This window comes from Felis catus, chromosome D3, assembly GCF_018350175.1.
Source record: "Felis catus isolate Fca126 chromosome D3, F.catus_Fca126_mat1.0, whole genome shotgun sequence".
In the NCBI taxonomy this organism is placed as follows: domain Eukaryota; kingdom Metazoa; phylum Chordata; class Mammalia; order Carnivora; family Felidae; genus Felis; species Felis catus.
Window position 1 is genome coordinate 53,209,414 of NC_058379.1, and position 19,937 is coordinate 53,229,350.

The 19,937-nt window shown below is 40.1% G+C and overlaps 1 protein-coding gene across 1 annotated transcript in view; it reads left to right on the forward strand.

The window, feature by feature from the left end:
• Positions 1-289: 289 nt before the first annotated feature.
• Positions 290-19,937, forward strand: part of DSG2 (desmoglein 2) — a 51,983-nt gene continuing 32,335 nt past the window's right edge. Inside the window, exon 1 of the mRNA XM_023241850.2 lies at positions 290-1,140. Within this exon, the coding sequence (XP_023097618.2) occupies positions 511-1,140 (630 nt within the window). The 5' untranslated portion in view covers positions 290-510. The remainder of the gene's footprint in view (positions 1,141-19,937) is intronic.

The window sequence follows — 19,937 nt, forward strand, 5'->3', positions numbered from 1 at the left end:
ATAATAATTAGAGTTCTAACAACTACATTTATTGAACCTGATGTACTATAAACACCGTAGAAGGCTTCACATGCATTTTCCGATTTAATCTTCACAACAGCCCTTTTGTGCTGGGTGTTGCTAATCCCATCTAACAGATCTGGAACTAAGACACAGAGAAGTTGTCCAGGTCACACCGCTAGGGGAGCAAGGATTCTGACCTCTAGTTATGCTTTGTGTAAGAGATTTTGTAAATCATATCAAAGAGTCCATCTTTTCCTTAACAACCCCTGGAGTTTCCTCCTAGCCGTTTCTGGTTAACAAAGAGTCAAAGAACTGTCCGTTTAGATCATCTGTGATTTTTTTCTGTGTCTCTTTTACCCAGATAAGCTGCAAACCTGCCGGAAGCAATGAAGAGGCCTTGGGGAGAGAGGCAAGAGGCCTTCACAGAGCCAGCCACCTACATCCTGCTCCAGAACCTCCTTTCCCAGAAGGCAGGCCGCAGGCACCCCGGCTGCAGTGGGGACGCGGATGTCCGAAACACTTTCTCCACTCCACCTGAGCTCCGGGCCCGCGCACATTCACAAAGTTCTGGACCCCTGGGCGGCCTCGGGTGGCCGGGAGCGCTCGCCAGGGGCCGGCAGGTCTCGCTCCGAAGAGCCAGCTTTGCCCTGGGGCTGGCGCCGAGCGGCTCACGCTGCTCAGGCCGAGTCCCGCCGGGTGGCCCAGAGCCTCCGTTGTCCCGGCCACTCTCCCGAGAGGAGGGAACGTGAAGGAGAGGACGGCGGGGCGGGGCCTGCCACCCAAAGTCCCCAGCCCAGGGACGTCACGGTCCCAGGTGCGTGTGCGACGAGGGGCGGGAGTCCACCGCGCGCCTCCCTCCTCCGAGGAATCCCCACCTCAGCGCCCACGACTCCGGCGGGCTCCCGGTTCCATTTTTTCACGGCGGCCGCACCTGGCACCGCGCCCCGGGGCAGGGCGGCGCGGCGGTCGCGGAGAACGACTGTCAGAGCGGGGGCTCCGGGGCGGAGCCGGGGTCGCGCCTGCGGGGACGCGGGGGAGCCGGCGGCGCCGAGCGAGACGAGCAGCCCCAGGCGAGGGCGCGGCGGCGGCGCGGGCGCGATGGCGCGGAGCGCGGAGGGCGCCGCGCTGCTTCTTCTGGTGAGTGCGGGTAGCGGGGACGCGGAGCCCCGGGCGAGGGCGAGGGCGCGGGCGGGCAACTTGCCCGCCTCCGCCTGGGCAGAGCCCGGAGCCCGGCGCTCCCTCTTTGTGACCGGAGGGTGGCAAAGGGCCGGGCAAGCTGCGGCGAGCTCGGACCTCGAGGCTTCGGGAAAACCGACCGCGACTCCGCGTTCGTGCGCGGACCTGTCTGAAGTTCTGCTCCACCGCCCGCCACGCTCCGGCCCCAGCGCCTTCCCGGGCTGTGATCTGCGGGTGTAGCGGGCCAGGAGGCGGGAGCGGCTTTCCTGGAGATCGGGGCTTTGTTTGCAGTCTTCTCCCTCCGACGGGCAACATGGAGGCAGGAGCCGGGCCTCCTTCCAGGAGGTTCGCGATGTTCTCCCCGGTCCCCGGGGCTGCCGCCTCGCGTCCGCCTCAGTGAAGCGGCCACACCGGGGAAACACCTGTATTCTTAGACGGCAGCGAAGGGCTACAAATAGGGTTTTCAGAAACCGCATTTTACAATTTAATTTTTGTTTGGTAAAGCCACGGTACCGTTAAAATCACCCACACACAGGTTTAACATCAAGTTCACAAAGTTGGTGTTTTAAAGCAATGTCCTGGTGTTAAAGACAAGAAACATATGTAATGGTAAGATTTTTTTTTTTTTTCCTTTTTAAAATGTGATAGAAAATCAAGTGCAGGGCCACAGTCCAACTGACTTTTTGGAAGTTACGAGGGAAAAGGTCTTGAACCCCTGGAAAATACTGTTCGGTCTCTAGAGCTCCGTTTCTTATGCTTGGTTTCTGTGCTCAGATTGGATTTTAAATATATTTGTTTTCTGTTTGTTAAAGGAATTGCACATGATTAAGAAATGTGCCTGGCTTAGGGGGTTTTGCTAAATGAGATTTGATAAAGTGACAGTTCTCCTAAGTGTGGGTTCATCTTCCTGAGACTTAAAATATATGTTCAGAGAGGTGAGATACAAAATCATACTCAGTTTTCTTATATAATGGTTAACAATTTTTATAAACCACACAAGCTCATTCATTATATTAAAAGGTCTAATTTCCAAAAGATTACCTTCTCTCTATTTCAGAATTGCAGTGGGGGAGGGGGAAAATATATATTTATTTTTATATTAATATATTTATAGGGGCGCCTGGGTGGCGCAGTCGGTTAGGCGTCCGACTTCAGCCAGGTCACGATCTCGCGGTCCGTGAGTTCGAGCCCCGCGTCAGGCTCTGGGCTGATGGCTCGGAGCCTGGAGCCTGTTTCCGATTCTGTGTCTCCCTCTCTCTCTGCCCCTCCCCCGTTCATGCTCTGTCTCTCTCTGTCCCAAAAAAAAAATAAATAAACGTTGAAAAAAAAAATTTTTTTTTAAAAATATATTTATATATTGTTAATACTAGTTGATTATATTGATAGGTATTTTTTTCCTGTTTTGTGTGTGTGTGTTTATCACAGGGAAAAACACATGACTAATCCAATCTAGGGATTTCAGTGAACCCTCTCTTGGAATTATATGATAATTAAAACCTCTGGCACACCACTTTGTTTTCTCACTCTATTTACCCATTGCGTATTGTCGAAGTCATTGAGGTAATTTTCAGCTCAAGCTCATTTTGTTAATAAAACTTCTCTGCGATAATTTAGGATTTTCTTTTTGGCCTCCAGAATAATAGAGCAACTAATACCCTCATTGTGATACCTCCCGGCTAAGGAGAATACCAAGCTAATACAGCACCTGGCTTACTCTGAGGGTTAAATATTAAATTCCTTTCACGTAGGAAAAGAAATTGCCTTTATCCTCAGATGGTATAACAGGCAGGCCAATTGAAGTACATTTATGGAGAAATAGGTAATAATTTACACATATTTTCTATGTTAGCAACCCAGTATTTTTACTCTCTTAGCCAATAGCTGAGTTCTTTATAAAGGGATTGTAATTAACTGAACTGAAACAGATTTTGGGGTATTCTTTGTATTTTCTATTATACTTTTTGTGATATAAATTTGAGTATGTTTCTTTTTGGTCAGTGAGCAGTGGACAGTTCCGCATTTTGCCCTCCAGGGTGTTTGAAATTGAAAGTGTCCTCTTTAGTAGAACGGAAAGCAATCATCTGCTAACTTCCTCAAGGAGTTCTTGAGGAAATGGGTCTTTCATAGAAGGGAATATAAATTGTATTCTGTATGGGTCAGAGTTCAGTTGCAGTGCTGATAACAATTCATTGTAGCCAGTTAAAGCAAGAACGGATTTATTTCAGGGCATTAAGTTGATTGCATAAGAATAGGAAGGATTGAGGAAGGGGACTTCATTTTGAGTTGTCAGTACTGACTTCAAAGCCACACAGCCAAACCCAACCACTTAGGGAGCTGGTACCTTTCCTGTGATCAGAAACCAGCACTGCCACCCCCACAGTGTGGAAATTGCCAAGATCTAGATGCTACTTTTGCTGCCAAGTCCAGAGCAGTGCCACATTTACTAGGATGCATGCCAGCTAAATGTACCAGGACCCTACCTCTTGACACCCATTACTCTAGTGATAGACACAAGAGCGGTAATAAGATGGCTGCAGAAACCCAACTACAGCCATATCTCGGCTTGCCAGCAAGCAGAGAATACACATAGCTTCTACCTCCTTCTTTCAGATCTCATGTAAATGAGATTGAACCTAAATCATGTTTAGAACTTCAGCTGCAAGGGAGCCTATGACACGTGGTCGTTAGCTTTCCTCTGCAGTTCAGGGAGACACATCAGAAGGGTGATACTGAGTGGCACCCACACAACTATCACATAGTCATTTGAGGCCAACTCTATCAAAATGGAAAGCAGAAATAATTTTATGAATAAAACCAATCTCTCCTCTTCAAGGGTTTGTTTGTTTGTTTGTTTGTTTTGTTTTTTGTTTTTTTTTACCTGGGATCCACCAACTACCAAATACTCCAAAGGTGGAATTCACAGGGTCCTTAGACATGGCTGGGAATAAATTACATATCTGTTTTAACTAATCTCTATCTGAATTTAGCATTTTTTTAAAATTATGAGTGTAAGAAAGACACTGCCTTAGAATTAGTGGTACATGGACGTGTGGGTGGCTTAGTCAGTTGGGAGTCCGACTTCAGCTCAGGTCATGATCTCACGGCTTCTGAGTTCGAGCCCCGTATCAGGCTCTGTGCTGACAGCTTAGAGTCTGGAGCTTGCTTCGGATTCTGGGTCTCCCTCTCTGTCTGCCCTCCCCTTCTCATGCTCTGTCTCTCTCTCTTTCAAAAATAAACATTAAAAAACATTTTTTTTTAATAATCCCTTTGGTTTACAAAAAAAATAATAATAATTAGCAGTACCTGTATCTTTGTCACAATAGAATTCACAAATATTGTCACATCATACTACAGTTATCTGAAAGTACCCTTTATTCTTATCACTAATAAACTTTCTTTTAGACCTAATTATTAATGTGTTGATAATGCAGTGCATGATATCACTGTACCACAGATTGGTGTTTCTTAAATTTTGACAACTATTTCGATATACGGGATTCATTCATAATCCAATGCTTTTAATTATGTAAATTTAAAAATAGTATTAGGAGAAAGGGTCATAGACTTCACCAGGCTGCGAAAGAGGGCACTTGGAGAGATTTTTCCAGTGGCTGCCTCAATTTTGCCTTTGACTAAGTAAGCTTAGTTTTTAAAAATCAAACAACATTTTAAGGATTCCATTATTGCAAATTGTGTTAGGAACAGTTATATTTACTGGTGTATTAGCTTGTTAGGGTTGCTATGACAAAGTACCAAAAATTGGGTGGTTTTAAACAGCAGAAATTTATCTCACAGTTCTAGATGTTACAAGTCCGAAATCAAGGGCCACATTCCCTCTTAAATCTGTAGGTTTCCTTCCTTGTCTTTTCCTGGTGTTTGGTGGTTCGCCCACAATCTCTAGCTTTCCTGGCCTCTTAGATACATCGCTTCTATCCTCCATCTTCACTTAACATCCTTCCTATGTCTTTTCCTATCATCTTACTCTACACACATCTGAGTCTACGTCCAAATTTCCCCTTTTTATAAATACACTGATCGTGTTGGATTAGGGCTCATGCTAGTGACCTCAGCTGGGTTAAATCTGCAAAGACCCTGTTCCAAATAAGGTCACATTCTGAGATATTAGGGGTTAGGACTTCACCATATGTTCTTTTAAGAGATATATAGTTCAATACATAACAAGTAAGTTCAACTATCTATAAATTATAAAAATTGCCATTATGCTTAATGTTTTAATATACGACTGGATAACAGAATTTAGAGTAAATTCAAGTATAATTTAGATGATATGTATTGAAGCCTGTAAGAGTAATCAGTTACATCCAGGGATTTTAGAAACATATGATTTCACATTTGTTTTTGTTTCTAAAAATTAAAAAGTTATGGAAAAATGTCAGCTCTTAACAGAAAATTCTTTAATACTGAACTTAGAGGGAATTATGATTAAAAAAAAAGTATGAGCATTCATTTGGGCTAAATTCTTCCCAATCATTAGACATTTAATTAGATGAACTAAATTAAAATCCCTAAGGCTGAGGTCCAGAAATATGTATTGATAGAAACTTTCCAGTTAATCTAATTATCAGACATATAGAAGAGTAAGAATTACTGCTCTCAATTTTGCAAAATAGTTTATTCATGGATGAAGCATGCCCATATTTATATGGAAAAAATTATACATTGAACAGCAATTGGTATTTTTTAAACTGCCAAATTGTAGTAAAAATCAGAAGCCTTAATTGAAATCATAAATGAGCTTTAGATCAATTTGAGCATGTCTTAGTCACAGCTTTTTTTCCCCTGTTTTTCAAAGTGCCACAAATTTTAATAGTTGAATAACACTTTTCAAACATATATGATGAGAGATTGTTTTCTCAGTTAAGTTTATCTTAAAGTATCAAATGTATACCACATATGACATTGTACTATTTTTGTTTATTTCAAATTATTAAAAATTATTAAGATTTTTATTATATGCAAAGCTTAGGGATTAGAGCCAAGGAATCTAGAACACCAGTATTTATACCATAGTCAAATGGTAATATGGTAATACTCGCAAGAAAAGAAACTATGTAGAAACTAACCAAGGTGTTTAGTGACACCTTGCTCAATTTTAAACAACATACCTGACATTGGGAGATCATGAAAAAACCAGACATGTTCTGTCATCATGGTGTTTATGGTCTAGTAAATAAGTAAATGGCTAATTTCCAATTGGGTTATAGTCAGAAGAGCAATGATAAAAAGAATAGACACTACTATGGAGCTTACAGGAGGAGCTCCAGCACTGACCATCCCAGCCTAGATCTGAGAATAATTATAAATTAATGAAATCTGAAGAGAAGAAGGGAGAAGAATGTTCCAGGTAGAGAAAAGAGCATTTGCAAAGGCCTGAAGACAAGGGCACGTGCTTAGAAGAAATGAAAGAGTTCATTGTAGCTGGAATGTAAGGCAAAACAACATACAGAAAGATGAGTGCAGCCTTCCTGATATCAAGGGAAGCCACAAAAGACTAATTAACAAGTAAGCATTTTTAGGGAGGTGTTCAAATTATTAAGAAATTAAAAAGATGAATTTTGGTTGAGTCGGTCAGGAAAGGGTCAAGAAAGAAGAGAGTTGTTGACCAATTGGGAACAATTTTGCCTCATTTTTTTTTTTTCAAAAGAGATTTTTCCAAAATTTAGGATGTTGTAACCAAAGACAGGCAGAAAAGCCCATACAGTACAATGGAGGGAGGGTGCAGCCCAGTAGGAGGATTGTTTTGGGAGCAAGTGTTCTCAAGGAAATATTGGGGGACTAAGATTTGAAAGGGGCATTTTGGTTGTCATAAGGCCCAAGATGCTACTGGTAGTTAATACTTCCAATCCAGGGATGCTAAGCCTCCAGCATTCTTCAGAACCTTCAAGAAGAATTTAGCTACTCATGAATACCTATAGCACTCCCACTGAGAAATGGTGATAGACAAATAGTGAGAGATTCTATTTAGGGATTCATCTCATCTCTGTTCTCTTTTGAAAATGCAAATATCAGGACAACTGGGTTGCTCAGTCACTTGAGTGTCCAACTCTTGATTTTGGCTCAGGTCATGATCCCTGGTTTGTGGGATCTAGCCCTGTATCTGCCTCCATGCTAAGCATGGAGCCTGCTTGGAATTCTTTCTCTTTCCCTCTGCCCCTCTCCCCCTCTAGCACTCTCTCTCTCTCTCTAAAATAAAAAAAAAAAACCAAGAAAATGCAAATATCTCTGGTTAATTGAAACTTGATACATTCATTCATTCAGCAAATATTACTGAGCATCTACTCTGTGCCAAACACGTCTATGTCTCACATCAAAATCACACCTGCATGGCAATTATTTCCATCAGCTAAGCAGGTGCTGCCTGGCTGAATGGAGAATGAGAGGACAAATTTGGGTGGAAATGAAATGAGAAGAGAGTTCAGATATCCGCTCTTCTAAAGTACCTCCATCCCATTACTCTTTCAAGTTCCCCACAATGCAAACTAAAAAAATAGAATAAAATTAGGAGGAGGGTTCAGATGACAACGTAGAAAAATCCTGATCTCACCTCTTCCCACAGACACAATAAATCCACAACTATATATGGAATAATTCCCTGTGAAGGGGACCTAGAAATTGGGTCCCTCCACAGCAGGGGACAGCAACAAGGTAGGTAGAAGAGGACAACAGTAGTAGATATGGTTGCATATCTACAATGATTAGTTAAGGAATGCACAAAATAATAAGATATTTAAATATCACATCAAAAACATAAAACATGAGGTGGGGGGCAGAAATGTAGTCCTTTTAGAAAGCATTCAAACTTAAGTGATCACCAACTTAAAATAGATGGTTATGTACATAGGTTGTTATATATGAACCTCATAGTAACCACAGCCAAAAACCTATAATAGATACACAAATAAAGTGAAAGGATTCCAAACAGCACCAAAGAAAGTCACAACTCAGAAGAAGAAAAGAACAGAGAACTACAGAAACAACCAAAAAACAATGAACAAAATGGCAATAAATACACACCTATCAATAATTAATTTAAATGTAAATGGACTACCTGCTCCAATCCAAAGACACAGAGTGGCTAAATGGGTAAAAAACATCAAGACCCATCTATATGCTGCCTACAAGAAACTCACTTCATATCTAAATACATACACAGACTGAAAGTGAAGATGTAGAAAAACATTCCATATACATGGAAACAGCAATCTGGGGGTAGCAATACTTAGACAAAATAGACTTCAAAACAAAGGCTGTAACAAGAGATAAAGAAGGGGATCACATAATGATAAAGGGGTCAATTCAACACAAAGATACACCACTTGTAAATACTTATGCATCCAACACAGGAGCACCTAAATACATACAGCAAATATTGACAGACACAGAGGGAGAAATTGGTGGTAATACAGTAACAGTAAAGGACTTTAACACCTCACTTACATCAATGGATAGATCATCTAGAACCAAAATTAAGAACGAAACATTGACCTTGAATGACACAATAGACCAGATGGACTTAATAGATTATTACAGAATGTTTTCATCCAAAAACCGAAGAATACACATTCTTCTCCAGTGCACATGGAACATTCTCCAGGATAGATCACATGTTAGGCCACAAAACAAATTTCAATAAATTTAAGATTGAAATCATATTAAGCATTTTTTCTGACCACAATGGTATGAAACTAGAAATCAACTGCAAGAAGAAATCTGGAAAAAACACAAACACATAAAGATTCAAACATGTTACTAAACATCTGTTGGGCCAATGAAGAAATCAAAGAGGAAAGGGGTGCCTGGACGGCCCTGTCAGTTGAGTAGCTGACTCTTGATGTTAGCTTAGGTCATGACCCCAGGTCATGGGATCAAGCCCTGCATTGGGCTCCACACTGATCATGGAGCCTGCTTGGGATTCTCTCTCTCCTTTTGCCCCTTTCCCCTGCTCATGCACTCTCTCTCTGTTAAAAAAGAGAGAGAGAGAGAGAGAGAGAGAGAGAGAGAGAGAGAGAGAGAGAGAGAGAGAAAGAAAGAAAGAAAGAAAGAAAGAAAGAAAGAAAGAAAGAAAGAAAGAAAGAAAGAAAGAAAGAAAAGAAAAAATTAAAAAGTACTTTGAGAGAAACAAAAATGAAAACACAATGTTCCAAAAGTCTATGGGATATAGCAAAAGCAGCTTTAAGAGGGAATCTTATAATAATACAGGCCCACCTCAAGAAACAAGAGAAATTTCAAATAGATAATTTAACCTTTCACCTGAAGGAACTAGAAAAAGAATAAAGCCTGAAGTTAGTAGAAGGAAGGAAGTAATAAAGACCAGAGCAGAAACATCTTAAATAGAAAAGAAACTACGAGCTGGTTTTTTAAAAGATAAAATTGATAAACTTTCAGCCAGACTCATCAAGAAAAGTATCAGAGCCCAAATAAATAAAGTCAGAAATGAGAAGTTAAAACCAATACCACAGAAATACAAATGATCATGAGACTGCTATGAACAATTTACATACCAACAAATTGGCAGCAAGGAAGAAATGGTTAAATTCCTGGAAATATACAGTCATCCAAGACTGATCATGTAAATTGGTACAGCCACTATAGAAAACAGTATGGAGGTTCCATAAAAAATTAAAAATAAAATTACCGTATGACCCAACAATTCCTCTTCTAGGTATTTCTCTGAAGAAAATGAAAACATTAACTGAAAAATACACGTGCCCATATGTTCATTGCAAGCCAACACATGGAATTTGCCTAAATGTCCCATCGATAAATGGATGTGATACACACACACACACACACACACACACACACACACACACACACACATCAACTGACCCACTGCATCCCTTGCAGTGCCCTACTTTTTTGTCTACTATCTTTCCTCCCTACTCAAAAGGTTTCCCCAAGATCTAAGCTTAACAGGTTTACAATCTGCGCTCTGAGAATTGCATCCTTCTAGCCATTCAGATTTTCAGGATCCTCTCACCCCTTCCCGTATCCTCCATGTATGAAGCATTGTCAAGGATTAGCTGTGTCCTAATGAAGACCTGCCTTCTCTTGGGGCACCTGGTTGGCTCAGTCGGTTGAGTGTCCAACTTTGACTCAGGTCATGACCTCATGGTTTGTGAGTTCGAGCCCCACATCAGGCTTTGTGTTGACAGCTCAGAGCCTGGAGCCTGCTTCGGATTCTGTCTCCCTCTCTCTCTGCCCCTCCCCTGCTCATGCTGTCTCTCTCTTTCTCAAAAATAAATAAATAAACATTAAAAATAAATAAATACTTGCCTTCACCCATCCATCCTTGTGCCATTCCTCTATGCTGTTCCTCATTTTATCTCCTCTGGCTTATTACTCTAATGTTCAAAGTGTCACCTGCCTTTCATCTTCCACAGTACTGCCAGAAAACCTCTGGAGCTCTAGTGTTAGAGTATCCCTAATCAGAACTTGTCGATGACTCCCACTTATAAGATCAGTGAAGAATTTTAGCACAACTTTTTGTCCTTATTTTCTACGTACCACTGTATCACAGTCTAGGTGCCAAACTGCCAAACTTCTTGTTCTTTGCCCTCCATCTCCATATAGTGGCACATGCTGCCTTTGAATGGATCGTTTCCATCTTCCTGCAATCTGCACAGATTCTGCTCCCTCTCAAGGCCAAGCCCACTGCCACTTCCTTCCCTAAACCTCTCCTGATTCCCCTAGCAGAAAGTGGTTTCTGCATTTCCCCAGAACTGTTTTTGCAGCTGTCATTTGCACAATTAACTTTTTCTACCCTATGTTATAGTTATTTATATATTCTTTATCTCTCCTACTACACTGTGAGTTTCAGAGCAGAATCTAAATGTCATTTGTCTGTACACTAGCTCATTGTCTGGGACACAGAAGTAGTCTTTAAAAACCCAAGAGTTGGGGCATCTGGGTGGTTCAGTCGATTAAGCATCAGGCTCTTGACTTCAGCTCAGGTTATGATCTCACGGTTGGTGAGTCTGAGTCCCACATCAGGCTTAATGCTGATAAATGTGGAACCCGCTTGGGATTCTCTCTCTCTACGTCTCTTCCCCTCCCAACTCGTGCTCTCTTTCTCTCTCAAAATAAATAAGTTAAAAAAAAAAGAGTCAAAGCATCTTTCTATGTTTGGGAAAGCTGGAATAATGTGAATTTCCTTTGTTTAAAAAATATATTTACTGGGGTACCTGGATGGCTCAGTTGGTTAAGTATCCAACTTTGGCTCGGGTCATGATCTGGCAGTTCATGGGTTCAAGCCATGCATTGGGCTCTGTGCTGACAGCTCAGAGCTCAGAACCTGGAGCCTTTTTTGGAGTCTGTGTTTCCCTCTGTCTCTGCCCTCACCCCCTGTTCTCTTTCTCTCTCTCTCTCTCTCTCTCTCTCTCTCTCTCTCTCTCTCTCTTTCTCTCAAAAATAAATAAGCATTAAAAAAATTTTTTAAAACATATTTACTGTCTAATTAGTCATCAGTCTGACCTGAACTTCCAGATTATTGATTTAGTTTCATTACAAATTAGAATTTTTCTACAAAGGAAAGAAAAGAGAGACAAAAAATGTAAATTAAGATTGGCCTAATTTCACAGATAATAGTCCTGCAAAAAGATTCATACAACTTTCTAAAGCCCTTGATTTTCACAGTTTTTAATTTTGCCTTCACTTATTTGAGGCCAATTGAAAATGCCTGTTTTCCAGTTTGAACCTTGGAGTACACTGTTGCCTTACTGACAGACCAGTGCCATCTAATGGTGAAGAGGGACAGTCTGAAGCTCGTGATTTTCTTAAACTTCGGGGGATGGAAATCTGGTTTCTTCATTTTTTTAGTGTAATTTTCAGGAATATATTACAGCAAAAAAGGTGGAAACAGCATCATTTTTGTCTATCAAATTATGTGAGATCATTTATATAGATTTACTAAGATTTTTCCTGATTCCAAAAGCATTCATAGCAGTTATAGAAAACAAATAACGATAAAATGGTAAAATATTTCAAAAATAATAAATGCTCAAGATCAGCCAAACTTAAACTAGAAAAGATGTAAAAGAGGAGGAAACACTATTTAAAGTAATCCTGTTATATTGATTGCTACTTCTAAAATGAAAAATCTTCTTGCGATAGAAATCACTCAGTTCCTGTATTTCCTAGTTTAGAATCTGTCGTTTCACACATCTTTGTAGTTGAGGATTTATTATCCAGTCAATGAATTATCCAGGCTCATTCTTCCCTTTCCTTTGCTACTCTGGTTTTATACAATGGTTTTCAAAAGTGTGATCAGACCTGAAGCATCAACATAACCAGGAAACTACATATTCTTATGCCCCCTGATTCACAGACTGATAACTGGAAATTCTCTGCTGGAATCTGGCAGTCTGTATTTTAACAAGGTGATTCTGATGCCACTCAAGCTTGAGAACCACTGCTAACATCCCTATTAGAAAATAATTGGGGGGGCGCCTGGGTGGCGCAGTCGGTTAAGCGTCCGACTTCAGCCAGGTCACGATCTCGTGGTCCGTGAGTTCGAGCCCCGCGTCAGGCTCTGGGCTGATGGCTCAGAGCCTGGAGCCTGTTTCCGAATCTGTGTCTCCCTCTCTCTCTGCCCCTCCCCCGTTCATGCTCTGTCTCTCTCTGTCCCAAAAATAAATAAACGTTGAAAAAAAAAATTAAAAAAAAAAAAAGTAGAAAATAATTGGGAAGAAAAAGATTAAATATTTAAAAGCTTACATTTAATTACTTGTTAGCAACTCTGATTTTAAAAAAAATGTTTTAAGGACCAAATAAAATAACATGGACTTTTATGGACCTTCAGTTTAAACGTCTATATCCAGGAAGATATAGGAGCGGTCTATGATGACACAAAACTCACCTTGAAGTAAGAATTCGCAATGTGACCTAACAACTCAAGGGTAGCACAGCATTGCCAAATCCACATTTTAAAATTTTGGGGGGCAGTTAATAATTCCAAAGAAAATATCTTCTTCTTTAAAGCTTCTTCTTTTTTTTTTTTCTTTTTTTTTTTTTTTTTTTTTTTAATTTTTATTTTTGGGACAGAAAGAGACAGAGCATGAACGGGGGAGGGGCAGAGAGAGAGGGAGACACAGAATCAGAAACAGGCTCCAGGCTCTGAGCCATCAGCCCAGAGCCCGACGCGGGGCTCGAACTCACGGACCGTGAGATCGTGACCTGGCTGAAGTCAGACGCTTAACCGACTGCGCCACCCAGGCGCCCCTAAAGCTTCTTTAAAGTCATCAATATGACTCACTCAAAGCCCTATTTGTTACATTAAGATTAGCCCAAACATTATAAGAGCAGGTGAAAGGTTATGACAAATCATATAATTTATTACATTCAGTCTTAAAGTATGTAGTTTTACTATCTAAAGTTCAAGCTCAGAATTGAAACATTAAAGTTAAAAATACTGCTTTTCTTGGCTATTGAGGTTTTTTTTTAAGTACCAACTGTGAAAACAAATAGAAGTGTATATATAAATTCAGTTTTTTTGTTTTTTTACATTTTTTAATGTTTATATTTGAGAGAGTGCAGGTGGGGGAGGGGCAGAGAGAGACAGAGAGAGAATCTGAAGCAGACTCCAGGCTTTAAGCTGTCAGCACAGAGAACAATGCAAGGCCCAAACCCATGAGCCATGAAATCATGACCTGGGCACAAGTCGGATGCTTAACTGACTGAGCCACCCAGGTCCCCCGTGATTAGTTTTTTTAATAAAGCTACTCTAGGAATTGTCTTTAATGTATGGGTCACATATAAGTTGAATAAAATATTATAGACATTTTTAAGTTGGTATTTTCTAAATGAATTATAATGTTTAGCCATAAAAAAAGACATTTTGTAAAAACTACGTCCCCTTCCTCAAGAAAAAAAAAATTAAGCAAGATTAAGAGAAAGAGTATAGTAGGTGAAATTCTAACATAAATCTGACCCTATCAGGTTGATCAGAGTAGCTCACCAAAATTACTGGTCCACTCTTACTGCACTGGGTCACTTGAACCTAAGTTTATGTCATTACAGAGGTCCTGCCACGACCTTCTTGGGGCTACAGAGGCTAGTCTAGCTCTGTCTATACAAATAGAAAAATCAGGATATGCGATCATGGAAATAAACAAGTGGCATCCATGGCCCTAATGTCATTTTATTTCTATTAGATTATTTTCGCCAAAGCTGACAAAGCTTAGGAATGGATTGGGGATAAACCAAGGATCCTTGGGAGCAGTTTCTGGTTTTGCCTTCCACACAGTAAAATGGAGAAACAAAGAATTTTAACACCTTCTTCTTCTTTGAAAGGGTGGGTGAGAATGGAGAATAACACAGGTGTTTCTGTGATTATCCAGGGGATGGGCATGAGTTTGACTAACTAACAACAACAGGTACATGCTAGATCATCTCTGTTTGAGTCCTTAAGATTGTCTATTGACCACACTACTGACTTGCCAGAATAGAAATAAGCCATTAGAATAGAATGCCTCAAGTTTGGAATGGTGTTTAAACTACTTTGTATCCCTCTACATTTATCTCTAATAAGATATCTACTGGTCTGAGATATTAACGTGTAAGGAGTCACCTTACTATGGACTCAGAAACAGGGAATAAATCTTCAAGATCATCTATTTCAGATCAAAAATGAATTAATCAAGAGGAGATGTCATCTAGTGACTCATAAGTCCTCCTGAATTCTGCTTGTTAAACTCATAAAGGTGACTTCATAATAGGAAGTCTTTTAAAGGTGCTGACCTTGAGAACAAACAGTACATTGACTAATCATTTTTTGCAGTGATGTTTGATTTGCCCTCATGCCTCTGCCAAAAGAAAAATTATTTTCTTGCCAGTTACCAGGAAGTCCAGTTTGACAAGATGAGTAGGATCCAGTGGTAAAAATAAAAACTTTTTTTTTAACTTTAGTAAATTGGAAAAGCTTTTGAAGGATTTTTATGGTTTATATAAAAATACGACTTCTTTGGGTGCAAAGACTAGAAGTTTATTTTTCCTTTTCAGTCTTTTTTTTTTAAGTTTATTCATTTATTGAGAGAGAGAGAGAGAGTGCGTGTGAGCAGGGAAAGGGCAGAGAGAGGGAGAGAGAGGGAGAGAGAGAGAATCCCAGCAGGCTCTGCACTGCTAGAGCCTGAAGCGGGGCTCAAACCCTCGAACCGTGAGATCATGACCTGAGCCGAAGTCAAGAGCCAGATGCTTAACCGACTGAGACACCCAGGCTCCCCTCTCTTCAGTATTAAAGGCATTTTGCACATGAAACTTTTCTGTCGCCAAGTTCCTGTGAGAAAAAAACTATAGATTTCATACTTGGGAGAAGCCATAATGGTCATCTCGCCCAGGCATTCTTGCGATGCTTGAAACCCTTTAACCACATCCCCACAGGATGTCACTTAAACTTACAGAGCTGGAAATGTTCAAAGGCAAGTGGGAAGAAGTAGGAATGGAGGACAGAAGTCAGAGTGTCAGTTATTCCACTTACATTGCCTGCAATTTGGAAATTTGCATAAATCCATGGTCTCCTGAAATTTGTATGACCTTCTTGGTTAGGTATTATAGTAGCTTCCTATCAAAGACACATGGTCTAAATCAAGGTATTTCAACCTCAGCATTTTGTCATTTGGAGCCAGATAATGCTTTGTTGGGGGAGCCTATCCTGTGCATAATAGGATATTGAGCAGCATCTCTGGTCTCTACCCACTAGATGCCAGTAGCACCTCACCCTGGTTTGACAACCTCCCTGCCCCTCCACACTCGTTTCAAAACCAAAAATGTCTGCAGATGTTACCAAATGTCCCAGATGGCTCCAGGGTGGGGGAGGAAGTTGTGTGTGAAATCCCCCCCCCCCCCACTGAGAACTGCTTGTACAAATTAAGGAAGTGCTCTGGAAACATCCAGATTATTTACTTGGAGTAAGTAGAAAGGAGTAGTTAAGATCTTAACTATTTCCTTAATCAAATAAGCAGTCTCACAATTAACAAAATGTTAGTACAATTCTCTTGGTTTTTTTGTTGTTTTTTGTTTTTGTTTTGTGCAAGTGTGGAGCAATTATTTCAGTCCATCATATTTTATTAAGTGTCTGTGAGAACAGGCTACTGCTGTAGGTGCTATAAAAATGCAGATAGCATTTACATAACTATTTGTAGAACTATTCCGTGACACCCTCAGCTTTAAGAAAGATGCACATCAATTTTTGTACCTATTTCTTATAACACAAGAAAAAATATACAAATCACAAGTGTACTGAACTGCTATATTTTCACAAACCGAACATAGCATAGGATCAGCAACCAGATTAAGAAACAGGACGACCAACACCCAAAAGCCCTAACATCATCTCCACTGACTCACTTCCCTCTTGCAGCATCAACCTGGATTACTGATACCATTCCTCCCCCATGCCTGACCCTTCCATTTGCCAGAAGGTGTGCCTGACTTACTCCCCCATTCCATTCCAGTCTCTATGAACATAGAATCTCTTCTGAGAGCCTCCTCACAGTCCTAAATCACTCTCTACCACCCTGTCCCTGCTTTAATTTTCTTTACAGCTATCACAGCCTATTTTTGTCTGTCTCTCGAACAAGTAAGAATCCAAGAGGATAAGAACATACCATAGCATATTGTAGAAGCTCAGGAAATTGAAGGCATGAATGAATCCAAATTTCAGAAATTTTAAGATGAAGAAAATGCAGATCATAGAATTAAGGAAATACCATCATAGTTCTATTTACTGAATGCCTGCTATATGCCAATCACTGCAATAATCACTCTCATATGTGCTATCTTTCAATATGCACTATAACCCTGCAATATGTGCTTTCAGATTCAAGTAACAAAACCCAACTGAAAGTAGATTAAACAAAAATAATGTTTAATATCTCTAAAAAATGGTCCATAGATGGGGTGGTCCCAGTTTTGACCAATTTTTTACCTCAGAGATGTTATGGTTTCAGTTTGGTTTCTCTTGTCATTTTATTAGCTCTCTCCTCGTGGTCACAGATGGCTCTAGCCATTCCAAATGTCATGTCCTTGCTCAGCAATCTCCAGAAGAAAGTAAAAAGAGAGGCTGTGCATATACTTCTCTTCTTATCAAAGAGGAGAGTCATTTCCAGGCTCTCCAGATATCTCATTGGCCAAAATTCTCTTCTACATTGGTCTAGGTTGAATGTTTGTGTCCTCCCACCCCACCCCCGATTCCTGTGTAGATGCCCTAACTCCCAAAGTGATAGGATTAGTGCCCTTACAAGAAGAGACAAGAGAGCCCAAGCTCAAGCTCTTCCTCTTCATGTGTGGACAGAGCAAGAAGGCTGCTGTCTGCAAGCCAAGAAGGGAGTCCTTATTGGGAACTGACTTAGCCAGTACCTTATCTTGGACTTTCCAGCCTCCATAACTCTCAGTAATAAATTTCTGTTGTTTAAGCCACCCAATCTATAGTGTTGTTATGGCAGCCTGACCTGACTAATACACACATTTACGCATAAACTAGTCACCATCAAAGTGAAGGAGACTATGACGTTTTGGCATATACCAATCATTACTCAGCTCCATCACCTGGGCAGTGTCTACCTGCTACCTGAACAAAATGGGGTTTTGTAATTGCTAAAATGAGAGGAAATGACAATTAGCTATACAATTGAAAATGTCTGCCACAGATGTATTATTAATTCTTATGTTACACATAAGGAAACAAATTAAAGCAATTTATTGAGCAGAATCAGGATTTTAATCTAGGTATGACTGTTTCCTAAGTCATGCACTTTGCACCAGCTGATACTGCTTGTCAAAAATAATTACAACAGAGTCTTTTCTGTAATAACAAAGTTAAGAAAAACTCTGTTTTTATGATTCACCTGAAAAAGTGGCTGAGGAGACTGGGAACAATTTCATAATGGGTGTACTACATCTCTGTCCAGATCTTGGCTTCTTAATACCATTCCCCCCTATTAGAATTCAGGGCTATTTGGAGAAATGGCTCATTATAAAGCTGAAATAGGAGAAATAGAAGATGGCCCTGGAACATCTTGTGATGCTAGACAGTAAGGGAGAGCTCAAAATACAAAAAGGTGGGAACATGTCAAACATAGGAACAGAATCTAACCTGAAAGATCTTCCAGTGCCCAAAGCTGGAACTATTTGATTTGAACCACAAAATTAATAAAATAGTATTGGTTTATAACCCACAGAATAAAATAAATATGCATGAGTCCATACTGATATAAATGATTAAATGGATAAACAAATGAGGGAAGAGGAAATGAAGCTTTCCTGCCAAAGAATCCCATGTAATATGTGTACATGCCTCTCTCATAGGAAGTGAGGCTTAATCTCTCTCCTCCCCCAGTCCCCACCCTAAAGGAGAGCTAGACTTAGTGACTCACTTGCAAGGAATAGAGTACAGAAAGGGAAAAGTAGAACTTCACAGTGGAGAAACCTGCAAAGGCCAACAACGTCATATGGCTATCCTGTACCCCTGATACAATGTGATGAAAAGGGCACTTCACCACTCCATGGTGTTCTTTCCAAAAGCACATCACCCTGGTCTGATCGTGAAATAAATCAACAGATAAAACCAAATTGGAGGACATCTTACAGGATATTTGGCCGGTATCAGAACTGTCAGGATCATAAACAGGGAAAGACTGAAAAACAGTCATAGACCAGAGGAGATATTCCAGTTGTAGTATGGGATGCTACCTGGATGCTGGAACAGAAAAAGGACATTAAGTCTGGAATTTAGCTAACTCTACATTCTATAAATATACCAATGTCAGTATCTTAATTTTGACAAGTGTATAGTAGCTATTTAAGAAGTCAGTGGGGAAAATGGGCAAGGGAACCCTGCACTATCTTTGCAACATTTATGCAAATCTAAAGTCATTCCTAAATCTCAAAAAAAAATCTATTTTTTAAATTTTTTAATGTTTATTTTTGAGAGAGAGAGAGAGAGCAGGGGAGGGGGAGAGAGAGAGGGAGACACAGAATCCGAAGCAGGCTCCAGGCTCTGAGCTGTCAGCGCAGAACCCGACGCAGGGCTCGAACCCACAAACCCACAAGATCATGACCTGAGCCAAAGTCGGATGCTTAACCCACTAAGCCACCCAGGCACCCCTTAAAAAAATCTATTTTTAAGTGTGTGCTAGCTAATTGAAACTAAGTATTGCTTTGAGTGTTCGTTGTACCATTCACTCTACTTTTGCATATATTTTCAATTAAAAACTTAATGTTAAATTCATGAAATAAAAGATTCTCTGCATTCAAGATATTAGCAATCAGGAAGGACAAAGTTTCTTGTGTTAACTACTGAGACAGTAGTAAATAAGGCAAACTTCATGTCTTTAATCCTAAATGAACAACTGCTACTCCTATAACATTCTACGGTTCTTGCTACTCAAGAACTGACAATGTCAGAATCACCAAAGAGTTAGTAGAAATGCAGGGTATAAGACTGAACTGCATACCTGCTGAATTGAAATCTTTATTTTTAACAAGATCTCCGGTGAGCAAAATGCATGTTAAAGTTTAAGAAACACTGTTTATAACCATATGATTGTCTACATTTCTTACAAATAACATCTAAAAACATCTAAAAAGTACATTCCAGGAAAAAAAAATCAATGAAGAAATACTCTCATAAAGAGTTTGCATTTGAATAGAGAACTATTTTTATTTATGTACTAATGATATTTAGGATGATAACATTTAATAAAATAACATGTAACTATTATACCTTTTTTGCTAGACCAAAT